Here is a 26,299-nt window from a genome sequence, read left to right on the forward strand (position 1 = left end):
GAGCGAAACTCTGTTTCAAAAAAAAAAGAAAAATGGACTTAGGTAGATAGGCACAAAATTTCGCTTATAATTCTAAAGCACTTCATGGACCTCTGAAGTCTGTGGAACTTCTGACTCTCTAATTAAGAATCCTTGAGGAAATAATGTATTGGTCTCATATTCAGACAGCTGTGGTTTGAATCCTTATTCTACCTACCACTGCTAAGAAAAGCTACCTGCCTTCTTTAACATCCAGCTTTCTTTTCTTTAAAGGAAGCTGTTTAATGAAGAAACTAGCAACTATCTTCTCCTCTAGGAAATAAAAAAGAAAACAAAGTAAGGTAAACAGTATAAACTTGTGCTTATGGTCACTGGAATCAGCTAGGATTTAAATCCTAGCTCTTTTACTGCCAGTCTTTATCTTTAGGCAAGTTATTTCACTTGATGATACCTCTGTCTCCTTGCTCGTGAAATGGAGATGAAAATACATGCATACCTCATAGGGTTGTTGTGAAGATTAAGTGAGGAAATGAATATAAGGTGTTGAAACTGCATGTAATGTAGTAATAACATAGTAAGATTAGAGGGAGAAGAAATAAGCTAGCAAAATATATTTGATAAAATTCTGAAATATCATACAAGAAAAAAGCTAGGGAAATATACTGATTTTACAAGATGATAAATAGGAAAGTTATAGTATGTATATGGAAGATAGAGCATGGAACTCCAACCTTTGAATTCTTAAAAAAAGGCAGAGCAAGTAGAAGGGAAGAGCAACAATTGGAATAACAAGAATTGTGTTTGGAATGGGCAAGGTTTCACGATACACTAGGGTGGCCCATCAGGAGAAAATCAAGTCCGACATATTTCATAGACAACTAAAATAGAATTCTTCATCTATCCAATATGCATTTATTATGTGTTGACATTGTTTCAGTTACTGTGCTTACTGTACACTGAGGGTATAATGGTGCCTGTCCTCATGGAATTTACATTCTCATGTGGAAGACAGACCAAACAAATGAACAAAACAGACATATAAGTAAAATATTTGCAGGTGACAATAAGTGCTATGAAGGAAACTAACAAAGGGCTGAGATACAGAATGCCATGGTTCTAGTTGAGAAGGGTTGATCATGGAGTAGAATCAGAGGAAGTTGTTTCAATAGCTGAAGCTGAGAGATGATGGGAGGCCAGTGGAGATAGTATTTGTAAATAGAATTAGTAGGATTTTCTGATGATGTGGGTCTGGGGATGAGGGAAGAAGGACAGTCTACTGCTACTAGATTACTTGTTTAAGTAACTAGTTAGCTTTTATTAGGAAAGACTGAGAGGGAACTGGTTTATGAGGAAAATTAAGAGCTATGTTTCAGCATGTTAAGTTTTAGGTATCTTTGAGATAGATATTCAAGTGGAGATGTCATATAAGAACTGGAAACAAAGTTCAGTACTCAGAATACAGGTTTAAAATTAAGATGCAAATTTTAGAATTAATAGCATACAGATAATATTTATTTTTTAAAAAACTTTTAAATTTGAAATATTATCTGTAAAATTATAGAATCACAGGGGATTGCAAAAATAATACATAAAGTCCCATGAACTCTTCATCCAGCTTCTCCCAGTGGTGAGATCTTATACAGCTTTACTACAATATCAACAACAGTAAATTAACATTTGTTTAATACTGTTAACTAGTAACATACTAGAATACTTTCCCTTTCAGTACCAATAAATATAGTATCAACTGGGCATGGTGGCTCACACCTGTAATCCCAGCACTCTGGGTGGCTGAGGTGGCCCAGGAGTTCAAGACCAGCCTGGACAATATGGTGAAGCCCTGTCTCTACTAAAAATATGGAAAAATTAGCCAGGTGTAGTGGTGTACACCTGTAGTTCCAGCTACTGGGGAGGCTTAAGTGGGAAAATCACCTGAACCCAGAAAGTTGAGGCTGCAGTGAGCCATGATTGCACCACTGCACTTTAGCCTGGGTGATGGGAGTCAGACCTTGTCTCAAATTTTTTTTTCTTAAATAAATAAATAAATATAGAATCAGTACAACATTATAATTATAATATGATTAATACTGTATCAATAAAATAGATATACGTAGTCCTAATGCCAGTGTCTTATTTAATAGAAAAGCACTAGGGGCATTATCATTAAAATCAGGAAAAAGATAAGGATGTCCATTATCTCTGCAACTATTCATCTTATACTAGAGTTATCAGCCAATGCACTTAGACAAGAAAAAACATCTGGCCTGGTGCGGTGGCTCACGCCTGTAATCCCAGCACTTTGGGAGGCCAAGATAGGCAGATCACTTGAGGCCAGGAGTTCGAGACCAGCCTGGCCAATATAGCAAAAGTGTCTTTCTACTAAAAAGACAAAAAATTAGCCAGGTGTAGTGGTGCATGCCTGTGGTCCCAGCTTCTCTGGAGGCTCAGGCATGATAATTGCTTGAACCTGGGAGCGAAGTTTGCAGTGAGCACTGCTGCACTGCACTGCAGCCTGAGCAACAGAGCGAGATTTTGTCTCAAAAAAAAAACAAGAAGAGGCATCAGAATGGATAAAGAATAATGAAAATTATCTCTATTTACAAATGCTTTGATAACATACCTGAAAACTCCAGGGAATCAAAGTTAAAACAAATTTAAATAATAAGAGAATTCAGTGATGTAACTGGATGCAAAATTAATGTTAAAAAAATATCATTAGGCTGAGTGCAGTATCTCATGTCTGTAATTCCAGCACTTTGGGAGATGAAGGTGGGTGGACAGCTTGAGCCCAGGAATTAAAGACCAGCTTGGGCTACCAAAAAAAAAAAAAAAAAGCTGAATGTGGTGGCACACACCTGGGGTCCCAGCTGTTTGGGAGGCTGAGGTAAAAAGGACTGCTTTAGCCCAGGCTGGGGGATAAGGTTGCAGTGAGCTATGATTTCACCACTGTACTCAAGCCTGGGCAACAGAGCAAGCCTGTTTCAAAAAAAAACAAAAAACAACAAATTAGACAATATGCACAAATAATAAATAGAGGGCATAATGATTTATAATAATAACTCATTTATAATAATAATAAAGAAGATATTTCAAAATAAAGTTAACAAGAAATGTGCAAAACCTGTATGAGGAAAAAATTTAAACACTCCAGAAAGAAATGAAGATGTGAATAAATGGAGAGACATCCCCTGTTCTTGGATAGGGTGACTAAACATTATAATGATGTCAGTTCTCCCCAAGTTAATAGGTAAATTTAATGCAGTTCCAATAAAAATATCAACAAGCTATGTTATGGCATGTAAAAGTTGACACTAAAGCTCATATGGGAAAACAGACATGCAAGAATAGCTGGGAAAAGACTGGCAAAGGGGAACCACAGAGGAGGGAAACTAGCTTTACCAGACATTAAAACATACTATCAAGCCTCTGTAATTAAAACAGTGAAGTACTGATGGGAGAATAGACAAATAGACCAGTGGAATAGAGTAAGAAGATTAGAATTAGACTCACATACATGTAGCAATTTAATATATGACAAAGATAGTATCTGAAATCAGTGAAAGAAAGGCTCACCTCTTAATAAATGGTGCTGAGACAACTGGGTAGCCATTTCGAAAAAAGGGAAAATTGGACATATATCTTACAGCTAATAAAAATAAACACCGTATGGATTAAGAATCTAAATGTAAAAAATAAAACCATGCCACAACAAGAAGGAAACCTGACTGAATCCTCTGTAATCTTGGTGTAGGGAAAGGCTTTTTCTTAATATTACTCAGAATCCAAAGGCATTAGAAGACAAGACTGATAAATTTTACTACAGAAAAATAAATTTTACATAACCCAGAACACCATAAACAAAGTCAAAAGACAACTGACAAACTTCGGAGAAAATATTTGTAACATATAAAAAAAGGCTAATATCCCTAATGTATAAAGAACTTTTAAATATTGAGTGTCAAAGGCCAGGTATGGTAGCTCACACCTGTAATCCTAGCATTTTGGAAGGCTGAGGTGGGAAAATCACTTGAGCTCAGAAGTTTGAGACCAGCCTGGGCAACATAGTGAGACCCTATCTCTACAAAAAGTCAAAAAATTAGCAAGGTGTGGTGGTACATGCCTATGGTCCCAGCTACATAGGAGGCTGAGGCAGGAGGATTGCTTGAGCCCAGGAGGTTGAGGCTGCAGTGAGCTGTGTTCATGCTACACTCTAGCCTGGCAAAAGGGAAAATGTGAAAAAGATACGAACAGTCAATTTTCAAAAAAAGATATAAAATGGCTATGAAATAAAGCATAATTAGAGAAATTCAAATTAAAACTATATGGAGATATCATTTCCCATCTTTCAGATTGGAAAAATTTTTTAAAAAGACAACACATTCCTTTAGTGAAACTTTGAGGTAACATGTCCTCTTACACATTGGTCATAGGAATACAAATTGCTACAACTTTTCGAAAGGATATTTGACATTATCTAACAAAATTACATATGTACTTAGCTTTCAACCTAGCAATCCCGCTACTAGTACTCTACCTTGAAGCTATACCTCCAACACTGTGAAGATACATATCACAAGGTTATTCATTGCAGTATTGTTTGTAATTGTAAAATATATAGGAGAATGATTTACTAAATTATGGTACATTCACATAGTAGAACAGTTTGTACTATGCAACAGTACAAAAAGAATGAAAAAAATCTCTATGAACTGATAGGGAACGATTCCCAGGACATAATGTTATGTGAAAAACACAAACCCCCCAAAGTGTATGTAATATGCTGTCCTTCCTGTAAGAAGGAATGGAGGAATAAGACAATACCTCTGTTTATTTATGGAGAGAAAATGCAGGAAGGATAAACCAGAAACTAGAGAGATTGGTCACCTATAGGGGCAGGTAGGAGAAGAAAGTGGAGAATGGGAGCAGGATAGCTGGGGTCAGGAGGAAGTGACACTTCTCTGAGTATATCTTTTTTGTGTAGTTCTGACTCAGAACTATAGTAATGGTAGAACCAACTAGAATGTGGGGGAGGCAGAACCCAAAATAGAATACAAACACTAACAAATGAACCTAATATTGTTACAAATGAATAAAATAACTACACAGAAGGGAGTGGGGAAGAAAAAAACAAACCTAAGTAACTGGAAAAGAGTATATTGACTGGATTCTATAAGGCTAAAGACAGAAAGGACTATGCGGTAGCTCACACCTGTAATCCCAGCACTTTGGGAGGCAGAGGTGGGTGGATCACTTGAGGTTCGGAGTTTGAGACCAGCCTGACCAGCATGGAGAAACCCCATCTCTACTAAAAATACAAAACTAGCCAGGTGTGATGATGCATGCCTGTAGTCCCAGCTACTCGGGAGGCTGAGGTAGGAGAATTGCTTGAACCCGGGAGGCAGAGGTTGTGATGAGCTGAGATTGCACCATTGCACTCTAGCCTGAGCAATAAGAGTGAAACTCCGTCTCAAAAAAAAAAAAAAGAACTGTACACAAATGCTGCAATCTAGTTAGAAATATGTTTCTCAAAGGGGAATGGCTCAGCAATAACCTTATGTATATACTAGAATGAACAAATGAGTACATAGATTGTAGATAATGAGAGCTGGATTTCTCATTGTTGGAGAAAGAAATTATAAATAAGGGAAGGTTAAAATGAACCAGAGGTATTGTTGTAAACTGAGGATTTTTAATAACGATAAATGGATACAGAAATATAGCCATGTATTTATGGTGGGGCTAGTACAAATACATACATCTCCTAGGTCTGTTTACTGAGCGAGCACAGATGCAGTGACTCTCCAGTAACAATGAGTATACCTGGTACCCAGATGTTGGTCTGTAAACATTTTCTCTCTCTCTCTTTTTGAGGCAGGGTCTGGCTCTGTTGCCCAGGCTAGAGTGCAGTGGTGCTACCCCAGCTCACTCTAACTTCCGGCTCCTGGGCTCAAACCAGCCGCCCACCTCAGCCTTCCAAGTAAAGCCTTCCACACCATAGGTGTGCACTACCACGCCTGGCTAATTTTTGTATTTCTTGTAGAGACTGGGTTTTGCCATGTTGCTTAGGCTGGTCTCGAACTCCTGGGCTTCAGCAGTCCACCCATCTTGGCTTCCCAAAGTGCTGGGATTACAGGTGTGAGCAATTGTGCCTGGCCAATGTTATTCTCTAATCAAAGGAACCAGCTCTGCTAAAAGTGGTTCATTACAGGACTGGGTCAGGACACATTCAGGATGAGTCTGGAAGTCTGGTGGTGCCAGACAAGACATGTTGAAATAATGCAATAGCCAACCTGAAGGAGCACCTACTGGCTAAAGCTGAAGCAATTTGAATAAGAAAATAATGATAGTATTAGATTAACACCTACAGAATAAAATGCTTACAAATCCTTACTGATATAAATATATATTTATTTAATTGACTAACTTAACTAGAGGGGAAGGGAGAGCTCTTCCTTCCAGTGGAATTCCACTTAATACATCTGAGAGAAAAGAAAAAAAAAACTGGCCATGCTCAGTGGTTCATGCCTGTAATCCCAGCATGTTGGGAGGCTGAGGTAGGTGGATGCTTGAGCCCAGGAGTTTGAGACCAGCCTGGGCAACATAGCAAAACCCCATCTCTATAAAAACTACAAGAATTAACTGGGTTTGGAGGTGCATGCCTCTAGTCCCAGCTACTTGGAGGCTGAGATGAGAGGATTGATTGATTCCAAGAGGTTGAGGCTTCAGTGAGCCATGAACTTCAGCCTGGGCAACAGAGTGAGACTCTGTCTTAAGAAAAAAAACAGAACAAAACAAATCACAAAAATAGAGAATTACCATTAGGCAGACATCACAATACTAAATCTGCACAGACAAGGATCACTTGATAGATGCTAATATTAGTAGTTGAAAGTTTGAGGAGAGATAGCATTGCATGGTCTCAAAGTATCTCCCCAAGATACCTGCTTACTAGAGGGAAAATAATAAATTTATAGGAAAGAAACTCTTCAGACACCAACTTTACTGAGTGATCAGGATAAATATCACCAGTAATAAGATGTCTGGGCATCATAAATTCCTTCATATTATCCATTGAGAAGGACAAACCATGTTTTTTATGGAATTGCCAAAAATGCATAACTTTATTTCAATCATAAAACACTGGAGAAACCCAAAGGGAAGGATGTTCTACTAAATAATTGATCAGGATTCTTCATAAGTGTCAAGGTAATGAAAAAGAAAAGACAGAAACTCTTATAGACTAGAGGAGACCAAAGAGAAATAACAACTAAATGTGAGGTGGGATCTTGGATGAGATCCTACATAGAGAAAGGATATTAATAGGAAAATTGGTAAAATAACATCTGTATTTTAATTAACAATATTTAATTAATGGTAGTTCCTGTTTAAGATAATTTATAATATGTGAGATGCTCACATTAATGGACATAATGAGGAATATAAGGGAACTCTGTACTATTTTTACAACTTTTTTGGAAGTCTTACGTTAGTTCAAAACAGAATTTTTAAAAGTTATAAAAATAGTACAGAGGTTTTGGTAAAATTCAACAACTGTTCATTAGGAATAGAATAAAATTTTCCTTAACTTCATAAAGAGTGTCTTTAGAAAACCCAGAACAATTATCCTAATTGGAAAAATATTAGAAGCATTTCTTTTAAAATTCAGGAATATGACTAAGATACTACTATTACTACTTTTCTTCAACTCTATATTAGAGTTATTAACCAGTACAATACAACATGGAAAAAGAAATTAGATATGTAAATATTGGAAAGGTAGAAATAAAGCTGTCATTATTATAGATGGTTTACATACCTTTTTTACTCTAAAAACTACAAGCAAATTATTAGAAATAATAGGAAAGTTTAGCATAGTTGCTAGATATGAGATTAATATCTACAAGTTAATCACATTTCTAGAGTAGAGCAACTAACAATAACAAAGGAAGGTGTCATTGACAATAATATTGTTTTGTACTAATAGTAATAAGTGTAACAAAGTATGTGAAAGACCTAAAAAAGGAAACATTTTTTTTCTTTTTCTCCCACTGTTCCTGTAGCAGGAAAGGAAAAATTTTTAAATGAAGAAAAACTAACAAAGAATGAAATAAACATATACCTTATTCATTGATTGGAAGATTTAATGTTGTGAAGATTTCAATTCTTTTTAAATTGATTTGTAAATTCAGTGCAGGTTCAATAAAAATTCTCATAAGATTTCAAGGACACAGTGGCTCATGCTTGTAATCCCAGCACTTCAGGAGACCAAGGCAGGAGAATCTCTTGAGACAAAAAGTTCAAGACCATTAAGATTTTCATCTAATTTGATAAGATTATATGATATTTCTGTGGAAGAGTAAGTGGTCAAAAACAGCCACGGCATTTTAAGAAGAAAAGCTGGGAAGACTAATTTGCCCTATCAGCCATCAGGACTTAGTACGAACTATATAGTAACTAAGATGGTGTGGTTTTGGCCAGTTGAAGTCAGTTAACTTTTTAATTTTGAGATTTCTCTAAAAGATACAAGTTTAATATACTGTTATGAATATTTGAAGGTGTCACTTCTGAGAGAGAGAAAGAGTGTGTGTGTGTGTGTATGTATGTGTGTGTGAGATAGCTAAGTGGCTTCTAAGCAAAATTCACCATATTTTATTTATGTTGTTAGAATAGAAGGGGAAGGAACGTTTTAAAATAATGAAAATAACATGGTAGTCTTGAGCCCGGGAAGTCCAGGCTGCAGTGAGCTGAGATCGCGCCACTGTACTCCTGTGTAGGTGACAGTGAGACCCTGTCTCAAAAAAAAAAAAAAAAAAAAGAATTCCTGGAAGAGGCTGCACTGGAATCCCTGGTTTTCCTCAAGTGTGGAAAACACAGCACTGATGAGATACCAGGCGACTTTCAGCAGTAAACTTGTAAGAGATCATGACTGTTGACCAGAAGATTCAAGATGGCACTGTAGGAGCAGCTCAGGATTGCAGCTCCCAGTGAAAGCACAGAGGGTGAGTGGATGCCGCATTTCCAGACGGATCTTTATTGCCCACAGACCAGGAGATTCCCAGGCGGAGAAGCCCCATGGGTTGCCAGCACGGCTGTTTTGGCTGGCACCACAGCGCAGCAGCTCTCCATACAAAATACACTGGTCTGGTTGCCCTGTTAAACTGGCAATTGGAGATCCAGGAAGGCAGATTAGCCTATTCATCTGATTAAACAGGACTGAAACATAGAGTCAGGCCAGGAGATTCCCGGGCAGCGACGTTGTTTCAGCTGGCGCAGTGGGTCGCCGCACGGGAAATCACATAGATTCTAGCGCCCTTTCAGCAGGTGACTGGAACACCTGGGAGAGAGTCAGCCATTCAACTTGAAACAAAAAACGGGCTCTGAGGCAGGGAGCCAGGTGATAAGGCTTGGAGGGTCCCATGCCCACAAAAACAAACAAACAAAAAAAACAGCAATTGGAAACACTTGGGGTTGAGCACAGCTAAACCCGGGACGGTCCAGCTCTGTGGGGGAGGGGGCATCCGCCATTACCGAGGCACTCCACCCCTACAGAGGTAGTCTGCCATTGCTGATGCACCCTGCCATTGCCGAGGCAACCCACCATAACAGAGAGAGTCCGCCATCACAGAGGCGGGCCACCATTGCCGAGGCAGTTCTAACCACATCCATATAAACAGGACTGCAGGGAAATACACACAGCAGCAGGGCGGAGCCCACGGCAGCAGGGCGGACCCCATAGCAGATCAGCAAAGCCTCTGCAGGCAGACAGTGACTAGGCTGCCTCCTTGCTGGGCAGGACAGCCCTGAAAAAAAAAAAAAAAAGGCAGCAGCACAATGGATACTCACAAATAAAGCCCTAACTCCCCGGGACAGAGGACCTCGGGAAAAAAAGGGGGGGTTTATGAGTTCTGTGGCAGCAGACTTAAACGTACCTGCCTAGCAGCTCTGAATGAACTACAGAGCTCACAGCTCAGCACTTGAGCTCCTATAAAGAACAGACTGTCTCCTCAAGCAGCTCCCTGATCCCTGTATATCCAAAGAGTCACCTCACAAAGGACTGATCAGACTGACATTTGGCCGGCATCATTCTGGGACAAAGAGAGCAGAAGAAGAAACTGGTAGCAACCCTTACTTTTCTGCAGCTGCTGCAGGTGATCCCCAGGCAAGCAGGGCCTGGAGTGGACCTCAACAGTCCTTCAGTAGAGGGGCCAGACTGTTAGAAGGAAAACAAAGAAACAGAAATAACTTCACCATCAACAATCTGGATGTCCACTCAGAGCTAATCTGAAAATCAGCAACTACACAGACGACAGGTGATTAAAGCCACAAAGATGGGAAGAAACCAGTGCAAAAAGGAGGAAAACACCTGAAACCAGAACACCTCACCTCCTACAAGGGATCACAACTCCTCACCACCAAAGGAACAAAGCTGGATGGAGAATGAGCTTTGCTCATGAAAAACTTCCGTGAGCTAAAAGAACATGTTCGAATTCAATGCAAAAAACTAAGAACCTTGAAAAAAGATTTGTTGAAATGATAACAAGAATGGACAACTTAGAGAGGAATACGAGTGAATTGATGGAGCTGAAAAACACAACACGAGAACTTCACGAAGCATGCACAAGTTTCAACAGCCGAATTGACCAAGCAGAAGAAAGGATATCAGAGGTCGAAGATCAACTCAATGAAATAAAACGAGAAGGCAAGATTAGAGAAAAAAATGCAAAAAGGAATGAACAAAGCCTCCAGGAAATGTGGGACTATGTAAAGAGACCTAATCTACATTTGTTAGGTGTACCTGAATGTGGCAAAGAGAATGAATCCAAGCTGGAAAATACTTTTCAGGATATTATCCAGGAAAACTTCCCCAACCTAGCAAGGCAGGCCAATATTCAAGTCCAGGAAATACAGAGAACACCACAAAGATATTCTGCAAGAAGAACAACCCCAAGGCATATAATTGTGAGATTCACCAGGGTTGAAATGAAGGAGAAAATGCTAAGGGCAGCCAGGGAGAAAGGTCGGGTCACCCACAAAGGGAAGCCCATCAGACTCACAGCAGATCTCTCGGCAGAAACCCTACAAGCCAGAAGAGAGTGGGGGCCAACATTCAACATTCTTAAAGAAAAGAACTTTCAACCCAGAATTTCATATCCAGCCAAACTAAGCTTCATAAGTGAAGCTTTTAAAAAAACATAACAAATGGTAAAGAGCATCAACACAATGAAGAAACTGCATCAACTCATGGGTAAAACAGCCAGCTAGAATCAAAATGGCAGTATCAAACTCACACATAACAATATTAACCCTAAATGTAAATGGGCTAAATGCACGAATCAAAAGACACAGACTGGCAAATTGGATAAAAAGCCAAAACTCATCGGTGTGCTGTATCCAGGAAATCCATCTCACATGCAAGGATACACAAAGGCTCAAAATAAAGGGATGGAGGAAGATTTACCAAGCAAAAAAAAGCAGGAGTTGCAATTCTCGTCTCTGATAAAATAGAGTTTAAAGCAACAAAGATCAAAAGAGACAAAGAAGGACATTACATAATAGTAAAAGGATCGATACAATAAGAAGAGCTAACGATCCTAAATATATATGGACCCAATACAGGAGCACCCAAATATATAAGGCAAGTTCTTAATGACTTACAAAGAGACTTAGACTCCCACACAATAATAGTGGGAGACTTTAACAATCTGTCAGTATTTGACAGATCAACCAGACAGAAAATTAACAGGGATATCCAGGTCTTGAACTCAGACCTGGAACAAGCAAACCTGATAGACATTTACAGAACTCTCCACCCCAAATCCACAGAATATACATTCTTCTCAGCACCACATCACACCTACACTAAAATTGACCACATAATTGGAAGTAAATCACTCCTCAGCAAATGCAAAACAACTGAAATCATAACAAACAGTCTCTGACCACAGTGCAATCAAGTTAGAACTCAGAATTCAGAAACTAACTCAGAACCACACAGCTTCATGGAAACTGAACAACTGGCTCTTGAATGTTGACTGGATAAACAATGAAATGAAGGCAGAAATAAAGAAGTTCTTTGAAACCAAAGAGAACAAAGGCACAACATACCAGAATCTCTGGGACACATTTAAAGCAGTCTCTAGAGGAAAATACATAACAATAAGTGCCCACATGAGAAGAGTGGGGAGATCCAAAATTGACACCCTATCGTCAAAATTGAAAGAGCTAGAGGAGCAAGATCAAAAAACTAAAAACCTAGCAGAAGACAAGAAATAACTAAGATCAGAGCAGAACTGAAGGAGATAGAGACAAGAAAAACCCTTCAAAAAATCAATAAATCTAAGAGTTGGTTTTTTGAAAAGATCAACAAAATAGGCAGACCACTAGCTAGATTAATAAAAAAGAAAAGAGGGAATAACCAAGTAGATGCAATAAAAAATGATAAAGGGGAAATCACCACAGATTCCACGGAAATTCAAACCATCATCAGAGAATATTACTCTATGCACATAAACTAGTAAACCTGGAAGAAATTGATAACTTTCTGGACACTTGTGTCCTCCCAAGCCTAAACCAGGAAGAAGTAGAAACCATGAATAGACCAATAACAAGATCTGAAGTTGAGGCAGCAATTAAGTGCCTACCACACAAAAAAAGCCCAGGTCCAGATGGGTTCACAGCCAAATTCTACCGCACACACAAAGAGGAACTGTTACCATTCCTTCTGAAACTATTCCAAATAATCCAAAAAGAGGGAATCCTTCCCAAATCATTTTATGAGACCAACATCATCCTGATACCAAAACCCGGCAGAGACTCAACAAGAAAAGAAAACTTCAGGCCAATATCCATGATGAACATAAATGCAAAAATCTTCAATAAAATACTGGCAAGCCAATTGCAACAGCACATTAAAAAGCTTATCCACTATGATCAAGTAGAATTCATCCTGGGGATGCAAGGCTGGTTCAACATATGCAAGTCTATAAACGTAATTCACCACAGAAACAGAACCAAAAACAAAACCCACATGATTATCTCTTTGACAAAATTCAACAGCCCTTTATGCTAAAAACCCTCAATAAACTCGGTATTGATGGAACGTATCTCACGACAAACCAACAGCCAATATCATACTGAATGGGCAAAAACTGGAAGCATTCCCTTTGAAATCTGGCACTAGACAAGGATGCCCTCTCTCACCACTCCTATTCAATATAGTACTGGAAGTTCTAGCCCAAGCAATCAGGCAAGAAAAAGAAATAAAGGGTATTCAGATAGGAAAGGAGGAAGCCAAATTGTCTCTATTTGCAGACGACATGATAGTATATCTAGAAGACCCCATCGTCTCAGCCCAGAATCTCCTGAAACTGGTAAGCAACTTCAGCAAAGTCTCAGGATACAAAATCAATGTGCAAAAATCACAAGCATTCCTATACACAAATAACAGACTTAAAGAGAGCCAAATCAAGAACGAACTGCCATTCACAATTGCTACAAAAAGAATAAAATACCTAGGAATACAACTAACAGGGAACGTAAAGGACCTCTTCAAGGAGAACTACAAACCACTGCTCAACGAAATAAGAGAGGACACAAACAGATGGAGAAACATTCCATGTTCATGGTTAGGAAGAATCAATATCGTGAAAATGGCCATACTGCCCAAAGTAATTTACAGACTCAACACTATCCCCATCAAGCTACCAATGACCTTCTTCACAGAACTGGAAAAAACCACCTTAAACTCCATATGGAACCAAAAGAGAGCCCACAAAGCCAAGTCAATTCTAAGTAAAAAGAACACAGCAGGAGGCATCATACTACCAGACTTCAAACTATACTACAAGCCTACAGTAATCAAAACAGCATGGTACTGGTACCAAAACAGAGATGTAGACCAATGGAACAGAACAGAAGCATTGGAGGCAACACAACATATCTACAACCATACAATCTTGGATAAACCTGACAAAAACAAGCAATGGGGAAACGATTCCCAGTTTAATAAATGGTATTGGGAAAACTGGCTAGCCATGTGCAGAAAGCAGAAACTAGACCCCTTCCTGACACCTTACACTAAAATTAACTCCAGATGGATTAAAAACTTAAACATAAGACCCAACACCATAAAAACCCTAGAAGAAAATCTAGGCAAAACCATTCAGGACATAGGAGTAGGCAAGGACTTCATGACCAAAACAGTAAAAGCATTGGCAACAAAAGCCAAAATAGACAAATGGGACCTAATCAAACTCCACAGCTTCTGCAAGGCAAAAGAAACAGTCATTAGAGTGAATCGGCAACCAACAGAATGGGAAAAAATTTTCGCAGTTTACTTATCTGACAAAGGGCTGATATCCAGAATTTACAAAGAACTAAAACAGATTTACAAGAAAAAAACAAACAAACTTATTCAAAAATGGGCTAAGGATATGAACAAACACTTTACAAAAGAAGACATACATGAGGACAACAAACATATGAAAAAATGCTCATCATCACTGGTCATTAGAGAAATGCAAATCAAAACTACATTCTCACACCAGTTAGAATGGTGATCATTAAAAAATCTGGAGACAGCAGATTCTGGAGAGGATGTGGAGAAATAGGAACACTTTTTCACTGCTGCTGGGAGTGTAAATTAGTTCAACCATTGTGGAAGACAGTGTGGCGATTCCTCAAGAAATAGAAATTCTATTTGACCCAGCAATTCCATTACTGAGTATATATCCAAACGACTATAAGGCATTCTACTATAAGGACACATGCACACGAATGTTCATTGCAGCACTGTTTACAATAGCAAAGACCTGGAACCAACCCAAATGCCCATCGATGATAGACTGGACTGGGAAAATGTGGCACATATACACCATGGAATATTATGCAGCAATCAAAAACGATGAGTTCGTGTCCTTTGTAGGGACATGGATGAACCTGGAGAACATCATTCTCAGCAAACTGACACAAGAACAGAAAATGAAATACTGCATATTTTCACTCATAGGTGGGTGATGAACAATGAGAACACATGGACACAGGGAGGGGAGCACTACACACTGGGGTCTATTGGGGGAAATAGGGGAAGGACAGTGAGGGGGTGGGTTGGGGAGAGATAGAATGGGGAGAAATGCCAGATATAGGTGAAGGGGAGGAAGGCAGCAACTCACACTGCCGCGTGTGTACCTATGCCACTATCTTTCATGTTCTTCACATGTACCCGAAAACCTAAAATGCAATTAAAAAAAAAAAAAAGAAAATAACATGGTATGCAAATGCTTTGTGAGAGATTTGGGAAATGTAGATATCTCTGGTTTTAAGGCTGGATTCAGGTAATAGTTCAGTAATTTCATAAAACTTTTATGACAAAATTTTGGATGGACAATATTCCATGAATCCCCTAGAGAGTTTCAGGTTTTTGTAGAATGATGTGAAAAATCTTGAACTAATTAATCTTAGAAGTTACTTCAAAATCTTTGTTTTTACACATATACAGAAATTTATGATGCTTTAACTGTCATAGGTTAGTAGCTAAAGTGTATTCTAAAGTGTTTTATTGATTTAGGGAAATGGCTACCAGTGAACGTTTTGAGAATATTGCAGTTGTTTTTCTTCTGAAAGAGTAAATCAGTTTGGTTCCCGATTTTACCAATTTGTTTTTGATTTTGTAAGTGGTTACAACTCATGAGAGCATTCTTACTTCAGATCATTATATTGTGTTTTTGGAAAAGACCTCTGGGAAAGAATTATGATTAAGCCCTCAAGAGCAATTGCAGGAAAACCAAAAATTGAAAAGTGTGACCTAATTATACTTTTTAAAAATTTATTATTTAAAAACGGGGCCTCACTCTGTTACCCAGGCTGGAGTGCAGTGGCCTAATCATGGCTAACTGTAGCCTCGGTCTCCTAGGCTCAAGAGATTTTTTTTTAACCTCAGCCTCCTGAGTAGCTGGGACTATAGGCGCATGCCACCACACCCAGCTAATTTTTGTATTTTTGGTAGAGGCGGGGTTTTGTCATGTTGCCCAAGCTGGTCTTGAACTCCTGAGCTCAAGCAATCCTCTCACCTTAGCCTCCCAAAGTGCTGGAATTACCCGTGTGAGCCACCGTTCCCAGCCCTGAAATAACTATTACTAAAGAGTCAAAAAAACAACAGATGTTGGTAGGCTGTGTAGAAAAGGAAGTACTCATATACTGTTGGTGGGAATGTGAATTAGTTCAGCCATTGTTGAAAGCAGTTTGGAGATTTCTCAAAGAACTTAAAACTGAACTATCATTTAACCCAGCAATTCCATTACTGGGTATATATCCAAAAGAAAATAGATTGTTTTACCAAAAAGACATGTGCACTGTAGCACTTTCACAATAGCAAAGTTGTGGAGTCAACCTAGGTAGCCATCAATGGAGGACTGAATAAAGAAAATGTGGTACATATACACCATGGAATTCTACGCAGCCATAAACAAAGAATGAAATCATGCCAGGTGCAGTGGCTCAGGCCTGTAATTTCAGCACTTTGACAGGCTGAGGCAGGCAGATTACTTGAGTCCAGGAGTTTAAGACCAGCCTGGACAATGTAGCAAAACTCTATCTCTACAAAAAAAAAAGCCAGGTGTGGTGGTACACACCTGTGGTCCCAGCTATTTGGGAGGTTGAAGTGAGAGAATCACCTGAACCTGGGAGGTGGAGTTTATAGTGAGCTGAGCTCACACCACTGCATTCCAGCCTGGGCAACAGAGTGACATCTTGTCTCAAAAAACCAACCAAACAAACAAAAATCTTTGCACCAACATGGATGCAGCTGGAGGCAATTATCCTAAGTGAATTGAGAGAGGAATAGGAAACCAAATAATATGTATTCTCAATTATAAGTGGGAGCTAAACATTGGCTACTTGTGGACATTGAGATGGCAACAGTACACACTGGGGACTACCAGAAGGAGAGGGGCAAGGGTTGAAAAACTACCTGTTGGTTACTCTGCTTGGTACCTGGGTGACAGGATCATTTGTACCCCAAAGTTAAGTATCACCCAGTATACCCAGGTAACAGACCCCCAAATCCAATGTAAAAGTTGAAAATACTTGTTCTTTTCTCTTCATAGTGAGATGTTATATGTTTTACAAACTTAGTTCTGATAATGTGACAGGAATATAAATTTATCTTGAATATTATTAAATATATAAGTCAAAGATCAACACAGTGTTTCCAGGAGATAGACTGTTTTTGGAATCTAAATAACCAGAGGTTTCCATGTAAATTTCTATGAATCAGGGACAAATATGTAATTTGATATCAGAGATCTTTTTTTTGACCCAAAACTCTTAACTTGTTAATGAAAAATAAAGCCCAGAGAAGTTATGTACAATTTCACAGAACTTATTATTGACAAAACTAGAATTTGAATACAGCTCTTCTGATTCCAGATTTGCTGAAAATACTGTGAAAGAAGAATTCTGTCTGGTAGTATTATGTGTGGTTTTAATTTTTTCTTTATAACTTTAGTTTGAATTTTATGTGTGTGTGAGCATCTGCATTACTTGTTTTTTTTTTTAATTTTTTTTTTTTTTTTTAGTAAGGGAGGAAGGCAGGAAGGGAGGAAAGGAGGAAGGGAGGGAGGAAGGAAGGGAGGGAGGGAGGGAGGGAGGGAGGGAGGGGGAGAGAAGGGAGAGAAGGGAAGGAAGGAAATCAAGCAATGAGAGAGACATTGCCGACTTGGATCTAGAGGTCTACGAGTTGATTTCTTTTTTTTCTTTTTTTGAGAGAAAGAAAGAAAAAAAAGGAGTGAAGGAGCAGAAGAAAGAGGAAGAAAAAGAGGGAGAGAGAAGGGAAATGTTGCTTTATTCTAAAAAAAAAATGAGTATTAATAATGGCCAATCAATGTTTCATTTAAACCTCTTGAGTAGGTGTGATGTGGTATTGACAAGAATGTATATTTTGTATATTTAAAGTGGAGAGCTCTATAAATATTTATTAAGTTTACTTGTTCCGGATCTGAGTTCGAGTCCTTGATATCCTTATTAATTTTCTGTCTCATTGAATCTAAGTCTCCTATCTGGGTGTTAGGATCGTTAGCTCTTGTTGCATTGATCCTTTTACCACTATATCTTTGTTGCTTTAAAATCTATTTTATCAGATACGAGAATTGCAACTCCTGCTTTTTATTTATTTGTTTATTTTTGCTCTTCTTTTGGTTGGTAAATCTTTCTCCATCCCTTTGTTTTGAGTCTTTGTGTATCCTTGCATGTGAAATGGATGTAACATGCTGTTGGGTTTTGGCTGTATCTTTTGATTGGGGGATTTAGTCGATTTAAATTTAGGGTTAGTGCCATTTGATGTTAACTGGCTGTTTTATCCATTCGTTGATGTAAATTCTTCTTTATGTTGATGCTCTTTACTTTTTGGTATATTTTTAGAAAGGCTAATACTGGTTGTTTCTTTCTATGTGTAATGCTTCTTTCAGAAGCTCTTGTAAAGCAGGCCTGGTGGTAATAAAATCTCTGCATACTTGCTTGTTCATAAAAGATTTTATTTTTCCTTCAGTTGTGAAACTTAGTTTGGCTGGATATGAAATTCTGGGCTGAAGGTTCTGTTCTTTGAGGATGTTGAATATTGGCCCCCACTCACTTCTGGCTTGTAGGGTTTCCGCTGAGAGATCTCCAATAAATCTAATAGGCTTGCCTTTGTGGGTAACCTGACCTTTCTCTCTGGCTGCCCTTAGTATTTTCTCCTTCGTTTCAACCCTGGTGAATCTAACGATTATGTGCCTTGGGGTTGCTCTTCTTGAGGAATACCTTTGTGGTGTTCTCTGTATTACCTGGGGTTGAATAGTGTCCTGCTTTGCTAGTTTAGGAAAATTTTCCTGAATAATATCCTGAAGAATATTTTCCAGCTTGGATTCATTCTCTCCGTCACATTCAGGTACACCTATCAAACGTAAATTTGGTCTTTTCACATATTCCCACATTTCTTGGAGACTTTGCTCATTCCTTTTTATCCTTTTTTCTCTAATCTTGTCTTGTCATTTTATTTCATCAAGTTGGACTTCGACCTCTGATATCCTTCTGCTTGAACAATTTGAGTGTTTAAACCTGTGCATACTTCTTGGAGTTCCTGTATTGTATTCTTCAGTTCCATTAATTCACTTATATTCCTCTCTAAGTTGTCTATTCTCATTAGGATTTCGTCAAACCTTTTTTCAAAGTTCTTAGTTTCTTTACATTGGGCTACAACATGTTCTTTTAACTCACAGAAGTTTCTTATTATCCATCTTCTGAAGCCTGATTCTGTTAATGGGATGTGCTCGTTCTCCATCAAGTCTTGTTCCTTTGTTGATGAGGAACTGTGATTCTCTTTAGAGGGAGAGGCGTTCTGATTTTGAGTATTCTCAGCCTTTTTATGCTGGTTTCTTCCCATCATTGTAAATCTATCCACCTGTAGTCTTTGTAATTACCAGCTTTCAAATTAGTTCTCTGAGTGGATGTCCAAGTTGTTAATTCCCAGGGCCGAAATATGAGCAACCCACTGTGCCAGCCAAAACAGCGGCGTTAAGACTGATGGTGCTTTTCTGCCCTGGAATCTCCAGTCTGGCTTCCTTCTTGGGTCCGTAATAGGTGACTCTGCCTTCCCAGAGCCCCAAACCTCAGTCAGAAGGGGAACCAGTTTGTTTACTCTGCACCAAGAGCTGCCACACTGAGGTGCCGGCACAACTGCTGCGCCGGCCACAAGAGTCACGCTGGTGACCCGTGTGGCTCCTCCAAACCTCTGTCAGAAGGGAAACCAGACCCGTTTACTCTGCACTGAGAGCTGCCGCGCCGAGGTGCCGGTGAAACTGCTGCGCCGGCCACAAGAGTCGTGCTGGTGACCCGTGCAGCTCCTCCACTGGGAGTCTTCTGCTCCATGAGTGATCAAAATTTGTCTGAAAGTGTGGCATCCTCTCATTCTCTACACTTTCACTGGGAGCTGCAGTCCCAAGATGTTAGCGATCAGCCATCTTGGATCGTTCGTCACGAAGACCCTTTTCTAAGTGCTCAATTTTTTTTTTTTTTTTTTTAATTAGAGATGGGGTTTCATCATGTTGACCAGGCTGGTCTCAAACTCCTGATCTCAGGCAATCCTCCTCTTGGCCTCCCAAAGTGCTGGAATTACAGGTGTGAGCTACCGTGCCCGGCCAATCTGCATTTACTTTTAAAAACTTTTAAGTAAAAGCCTTCAAGCCTATACAAAACTAGAGAGAATACAAATCATAATGAATTTAAGTACATATTAGCCAGCTAATTAAAACACGGTCAGTTTTGTTTCTCAGGAAAAACAAAACACAGCATCCCTTTTACTGCCTAAAGGAAGGAAAGAAGAATCACAAATCAGTTTATGGACTCTGCTTTCTAAAAAGTACTTAAGTGTTTATTAGCAATATCTTATTTTGGTCAGCAATCAATCACGTACTCAAACATACTTCTCTTCAGATAAATTAAAATTTAATCAGTAAAACTCATCAACCTATACATGAAAATATATGCATCTTATTGTATATAAACTATACCTTAATTTAAAAAGTGAGAGAGAATATGAGACAGGAAAGAGAAAAACATTTAAAAGACATAATAACTGAAGAATTAAATAACCAATTGAACACTTGAAAAATATTACAATGTAAATTGTTCTGAGCTCAGGGAAAAAAGCATTCTGAGCTCAGGGAAAGAAGCAGCACTGTGAGTCTATAGTGGTCATCATTCTATGTGCTATTGGGTAGGGAGAAAAGAGAGTGACAGCCTTGCAGCTGGAAATTGGTGGGAACAGAGGCCTTGCTGTGGAAAGAGTAAGACATGCTTAGGGAGAGAATCAAAGAGGTGGCTCTGAGCTCGTTTCAGAAGCGAAGTCCCCAGGGGCTTGGAGAAGAATGGCAGAGGCTGGGATAGTTAGGAAAGCAGGATCAAATCAGACTCCAAGTCTTGGGGAACTGATTGGCTGTTACAGGGTGGTGGAGTCAAAAAGAACAGACATTTTGTGTTTGGTTTATTGATAGAAAAATTGATGTTATTAACAAAGTAGAGAAGTAAGGGAACAGCACAAGCTTTTTGGGGATAGTAAATAATTCCATTTCCATTGGTTAAAAATACCAAGTTTATTTTTATATCTAAACTGATTCAAGACTTAGCTATTATACATGTTTTAGAGAAAACAAAACCATGTTGTATATCTAATCATATTTTACAACATAAAATACAGTTCTAAAAAATACTATTTTGTCAATAAAAATATAATGTTGTCATCTTTTGTCTGTCTGTCTGTTTTTTCTTCCTTAGATTCCAGTGTAGTTAGTGTTGTTGTACTTCAAGACTTACTGGCATATGTGTCCTCAGAGCATTCCTACCTCAGAGATCTTCCTCCAAGGCGGCCTCAGAGGGTGAACAGTATAGACTTTGTAGAGTTGGAGCACCTTCAGCCTGACATATTAGTCCACGCAGTACTAAGAGTTGTTAATTTTACTGTACTGACAGGTAAACATTTTGACTGCCTCCTTAATTGTAGATTATGGAAAAATTAAGATACGAGACCATCTTAGTGTACCATTTGGTTATCACCATATATGTATCATCAGCTATTAAAGTATGGTATCACATATGATAGAGTAATGCCAACTAAGATACTCATTTTCCTTTTCCAGAGGCAGTATACAGTTATAGAGGACAGAAGCAGAAAAAAGTTATGTTAACAGTGGAACAGGCCCAAGATCAACATTATGTGCTTGTGTTATGGGGTCCTGGAGCAGCCTGGTACCCTCAACTTCAAAGGAAAAAAGGTAAACACACCAAAAAGAATTTATCCTATTTATATTTCAGTAAATGATTAATGTTTATGAACCCGAGATGGAGAAAATCTTGGGAGACTAGACAGCATTCGAAATACAAGTGATCATGATTGAATCTTCTGTCAAATGTCTTCTGTTAAAATTTTGTATCTCTTGTAGCAATTCAGTTATTGAATAAGTCCTCAATAATTAATGGTGGTGAAATAAAAGTTTAAATTTATTCCCAGATACACTGCTTTACCTTTTTAGTGAAGATCTTACCTCCTCCAAATAATGTTCTTTAGACATTTAGTTCTGGAGAAGCTTCTACAATTTTTTTCAGCCAAAGTACTCCAATAAATAAACTCTCTGGTTATAACGCAGATTTCAGGGAAGTTACCTTAACTCTTTCAAGTCACAATTACTGTTCAATAAATTAGTTTCATGTTTTTATTATAGTTGTTTTAAAAGCATGCACTTTTAGGCATTCTTAGAATGTTCAGTTAAAATATGTTCATTAAACATTTTAATGAACATATAGAGGACAAGTTATGTCCTCTATAACTGTATACATATGTTCATTAAAATATGACCCATGATTATGTTTTTCTTTAAAGCATAAATTATTTATGGTATATTGAATTAAATGGAATTGATATTTCATTAAAATAATATAATATCTTCCCTTTGCTATCGTGAGATCCTTTAGTTGTAACAGTCAAAGACAGTTTCATTTGTGGCTTATGAGTTATTTTTCCCTGCTAAATTAATTTAGAGATTGATTCAGTATATTACTTATTGTTTTTTACCTGAAAGAGTTAATGTCTCTTTCCAAACTTCTGCCTGCCAAATCGTTATTTGGAGGTAGGATCTGTCACATTGTCTCTCTTAATCATTAATAGCTGTGACTAGGATTTGAGATAAATCTAACTTTTGACTTTTATGTTAAGATCAAACAGGGACAGATGTTTGTTTGGTTGAGCAAGCTGACAAACACGTATCAATGATAGACTATGATCATTGAGCACCATAGCCTAGAACACGAGTCTAGTGCATGCTACACAAGAATGTGGGTCACTGGTATAGTGGAGCCATAACAAAGCAGATTGCTCCATGTAATGTGAATATTCTTTTAAAGTTAATAGTTTTTTGGTTAATAGGGAAGAAATGACAGTAGTCTGTAGGTGATTCTATGGTGTTTAGGTTAGTATTAAAAACATATGAATCCAGGAATTAAGATGTTGTTATTCTTTGTGCATTAATTCATCCAGCACACCTTTATTTATAACCATCGTTTTAAAGTTTTCTTAATGAGACCTGATGGTTTCATATTTTTCTTTTCTTTTTTTATATGTTTTATGCATTTTAAAGTTTTAACGTCTACTTCAATATCTCACATTCATCTTTTTAAGAGAAAAATACCAATTTTGAAGGTTTTTATTTCCTGATTTTACTTTTGTAGAGACCAGCTCCATTTCCAAATTCCCAGCAAAGAAAATCTGATTGCCCAGAGTAAATTTGATTTAAAAAACTGTTACCAGGAAGACAGGGTCACACAATACAAATATGAGAGTTTGAGCTTATTTCAGTAGATGGGAAAACAGTTAAGGGAATCATTTGTGGTCTGGGCGAATACATAAAGATATTCATAACCAAAAATGTGTGTATATTCATTAGCTTAGAAAGATGTATGTAATGTATTATTTAGTTTAAAAAGTAGATTATAGACCAGGTGCAGTGACTCATACTTGTTAGCCCAGTACTTTGGGAGGTTGAGGAGAGTGGATTGCTTGAGCCCAAGAGTTCAAGACCAGCCTGTGCAACACAGTAAGACCCTGTCACATCTAAAAAAAAAAAGTGGATTATAAAACTTCATGTATAGAAAATATATTATGTTAACATATAATAAATATTATTTTTATGTTTATATAAGTTAAGATTTTCAAGAAAACCCTATATATAATAGGATCTCATTTTAATAAAAATGGATCTATAACTATGTATGTACATTTAAAAATCTGGAAATATATATCTATACCAGAATGATAGCAGTGGTTATTTCTGTATGGTAGAAGAAAGAAATGGGGTTTCTCCATGTTGCTCAGGCTGGTCTTGAACCCCCAACCTCAGGTGATGCGCCCACCTCGGACTGCCAAAGTGTTGGGATTACAGGCATGTGCCACTGCGCCCAACCTTTTTTCTTTATACCTTTAGTTTGAATTTTATGTATATGTGAGCATCTGCATTTACTTTTAAAAACTTTTATTCTAAAGCCTTCAAGCATATACAAAAGTAGAGAGAATACTAAGCATAATGAACTTAAATACCTATTAGCCAGCTTATTAAAATGTGGTCAGTCTCGTTTCACTGTTACCTCCCTTTTCTTTTACTGTTTAAATATTTTACAATAAATTTATTTTATTTTATAATTAAAAATAAAATTAAAATCGTTTGCTTTTTAAAATAAAAGAATAATGTTTGGAAAATGTAGCTAACAATTTGAGAAAAAATGGAATTAAATTTATACTTTATATTTGTGCCAAAATGAATTTCGGATGCATTAAAGATTCAAATATAAAAATAATGAAACAATGAATAGTAGAAGAAAATATAGGCAAACTTATTTGTAACACAAAGGTTGGTAGGTTACATAAAATGCAGCAACAGTAACTATTATAAACTACCATATACAGAATTGAAAGGCAACCAAAAAAAAGAAAGACAATTCCATTGTCAGAAAATAATGCAGTCAGCAAAAGACATATATGTATAGAGATAAATGGGGAAAGGATATGAGCAGGCAAGTCCCTAAAGAAGAAATAAAAATAGTCATTAGGGCCAGGCATGGTGGCTCACGCTGGTAATCTTAACCCTTTGGGAGGCTGAGGTGGGTAGATCACCTGAGGTTGGGAATTCAAGACCAGCCTGACCAACTTGGAGAATCCCCATCTCTACTAAAAATACAAAATTAGCTGGGCGTGGTGGTACAAGCCTGTAATCCCAGCTACTCAAGAGGCTGAGGCTGGAGAATCGCTTGAACCTGGGAGGCGGAGGTTGCAGTGAGCCAAGATTGCGCCGCTGCACTCAACCTGGGCAACAAGAGCCAAACTCCGTCTCAAAAAAAGAAAAAAATGGCCACTAAATATATGGAAACATTGTTCTTACAAGTAACTGAAAACACACAAACTAATAATGATAGATGATTTTTCTTTTAAGAAATTGTTAGAGAAGGTATGGGAAAATTGCTGCTATCATCAACTATTGGAAATGCAAATTGACAGAACCTTTCTTGTGGATAACTGACAATTGATATGAAAAAATTGGGGGTACTTTCGTTCAATAATTATAGCTCTAGGAATTTATCATAAAGATGTAGCTAAAAATGGGTTTATTATGGTATCATGTTTAATAGTGAAAAATAAACAACCAGAGTCTCTCAAAATAGAGGCTTGCTGTAATAATTTTTAAGATTTTGGTCTGGACAGTGGCATATTATGTAATATTTAAAAGCAATGTAGAATAATACACACATATAAAACTATATTTGACATATTAAATTAATTTCAATAAATAAAATCCTAAACAACTGGTTGTCCACTAAAATGTTTATTTAGGGTGTTGAGATTATTTATTAGGATGTTTAGGGTATTGAGATTATGGCTGCTATACGTTTATTTTCTTGGCTTCTGTTAGCTTACTTTTCTAAGCATGTATTTTGTAATAAGACAAGAAAGCCATTTTATTGATTGGTTTTAAGCAATAACTTGGAATATATGCTTTAGTTCTAGCTAGTGATGCTCTGTCTTTAAGATTTACTGACATGTTTTATAATTTCCTACCAAAAAAAAAACTCCAGTGAAAGAAACTAAGGAGATTAGTAGGTATAGTAAATAAGATTTATGGCCTGAAGTAAGTGCTAAGCTAAAAAGACAGCTGATGTTATCAGAAAAATTAATGCTAAGAAACACTCTTTTGTTTTATTATAATTTTAAAATTGAATTTACTAATACAGAGTATGAATATTGGGCAAGGTCTGTGTTACTGTGGGTTTAAAAATTAGAATTGTTACTGAGAGTTAAAAATAGGTGCTATTGTGTCTAAATGCTTTTTGTTCTAGAGAAGTTATCTAAGTAACATAACTGAGGTATTGAAATATGAGTGAAATATTAGACTTGGGTTGATTTCAGTGTCCTTTCTTTAACAAAACAAATCAAAACTTTACCTATAGAAACATGCAGGAGAATTTGCTACTCTGTAAAGCGGTCGGTTATGATAAATGATGAACATTCAGGAGGGCAAAGAATCTTCAGAAAATATTTTATTAAAATTATCTTTAGTGGCCAGGCATGTGGCTCATGCCTGTAATTCCAGCACTTTGGGAGGCCGAGGTGGGCAGATCAAAAACCTCATCTCTACCAAAAAATACAAAAATTAGCTGGGAGTGGTGGCATATGCCTGTAATCCCAGCTACTCAGGAAGCTGAGCCAGGAGAATCGCTTGAATCTGGGAGGCGGGGGTTGCAGTGAGCCAAG

The 26,299-nt window shown here is 37.7% G+C and overlaps 1 protein-coding gene across 7 annotated transcripts in view; it reads left to right on the top strand.

Moving 5' to 3' along the window:
* Positions 1-26,299, top strand: part of SHLD2 (shieldin complex subunit 2) — a 105,466-nt gene that overhangs the window by 58,566 nt on the left and 20,601 nt on the right. For all 7 annotated transcript variants that reach the window (XR_013524848.1, XM_017978940.4, XM_078345380.1 and 4 more), the window contains 2 exons: positions 21,283-21,477; positions 21,645-21,779. Coding sequence is in view for 6 of the 7 variants with exons in the window: in XM_017978940.4 (XP_017834429.3) it covers positions 21,283-21,477; positions 21,645-21,779 (330 nt within the window). In the remaining variant the exon portion in view is untranslated. The remainder of the gene's footprint in view (positions 1-21,282; positions 21,478-21,644; positions 21,780-26,299) is intronic.

This window comes from Callithrix jacchus, chromosome 12 (genome assembly GCF_049354715.1).
Source record: "Callithrix jacchus isolate 240 chromosome 12, calJac240_pri, whole genome shotgun sequence".
Taxonomy (NCBI): domain Eukaryota; kingdom Metazoa; phylum Chordata; class Mammalia; order Primates; family Cebidae; genus Callithrix; species Callithrix jacchus.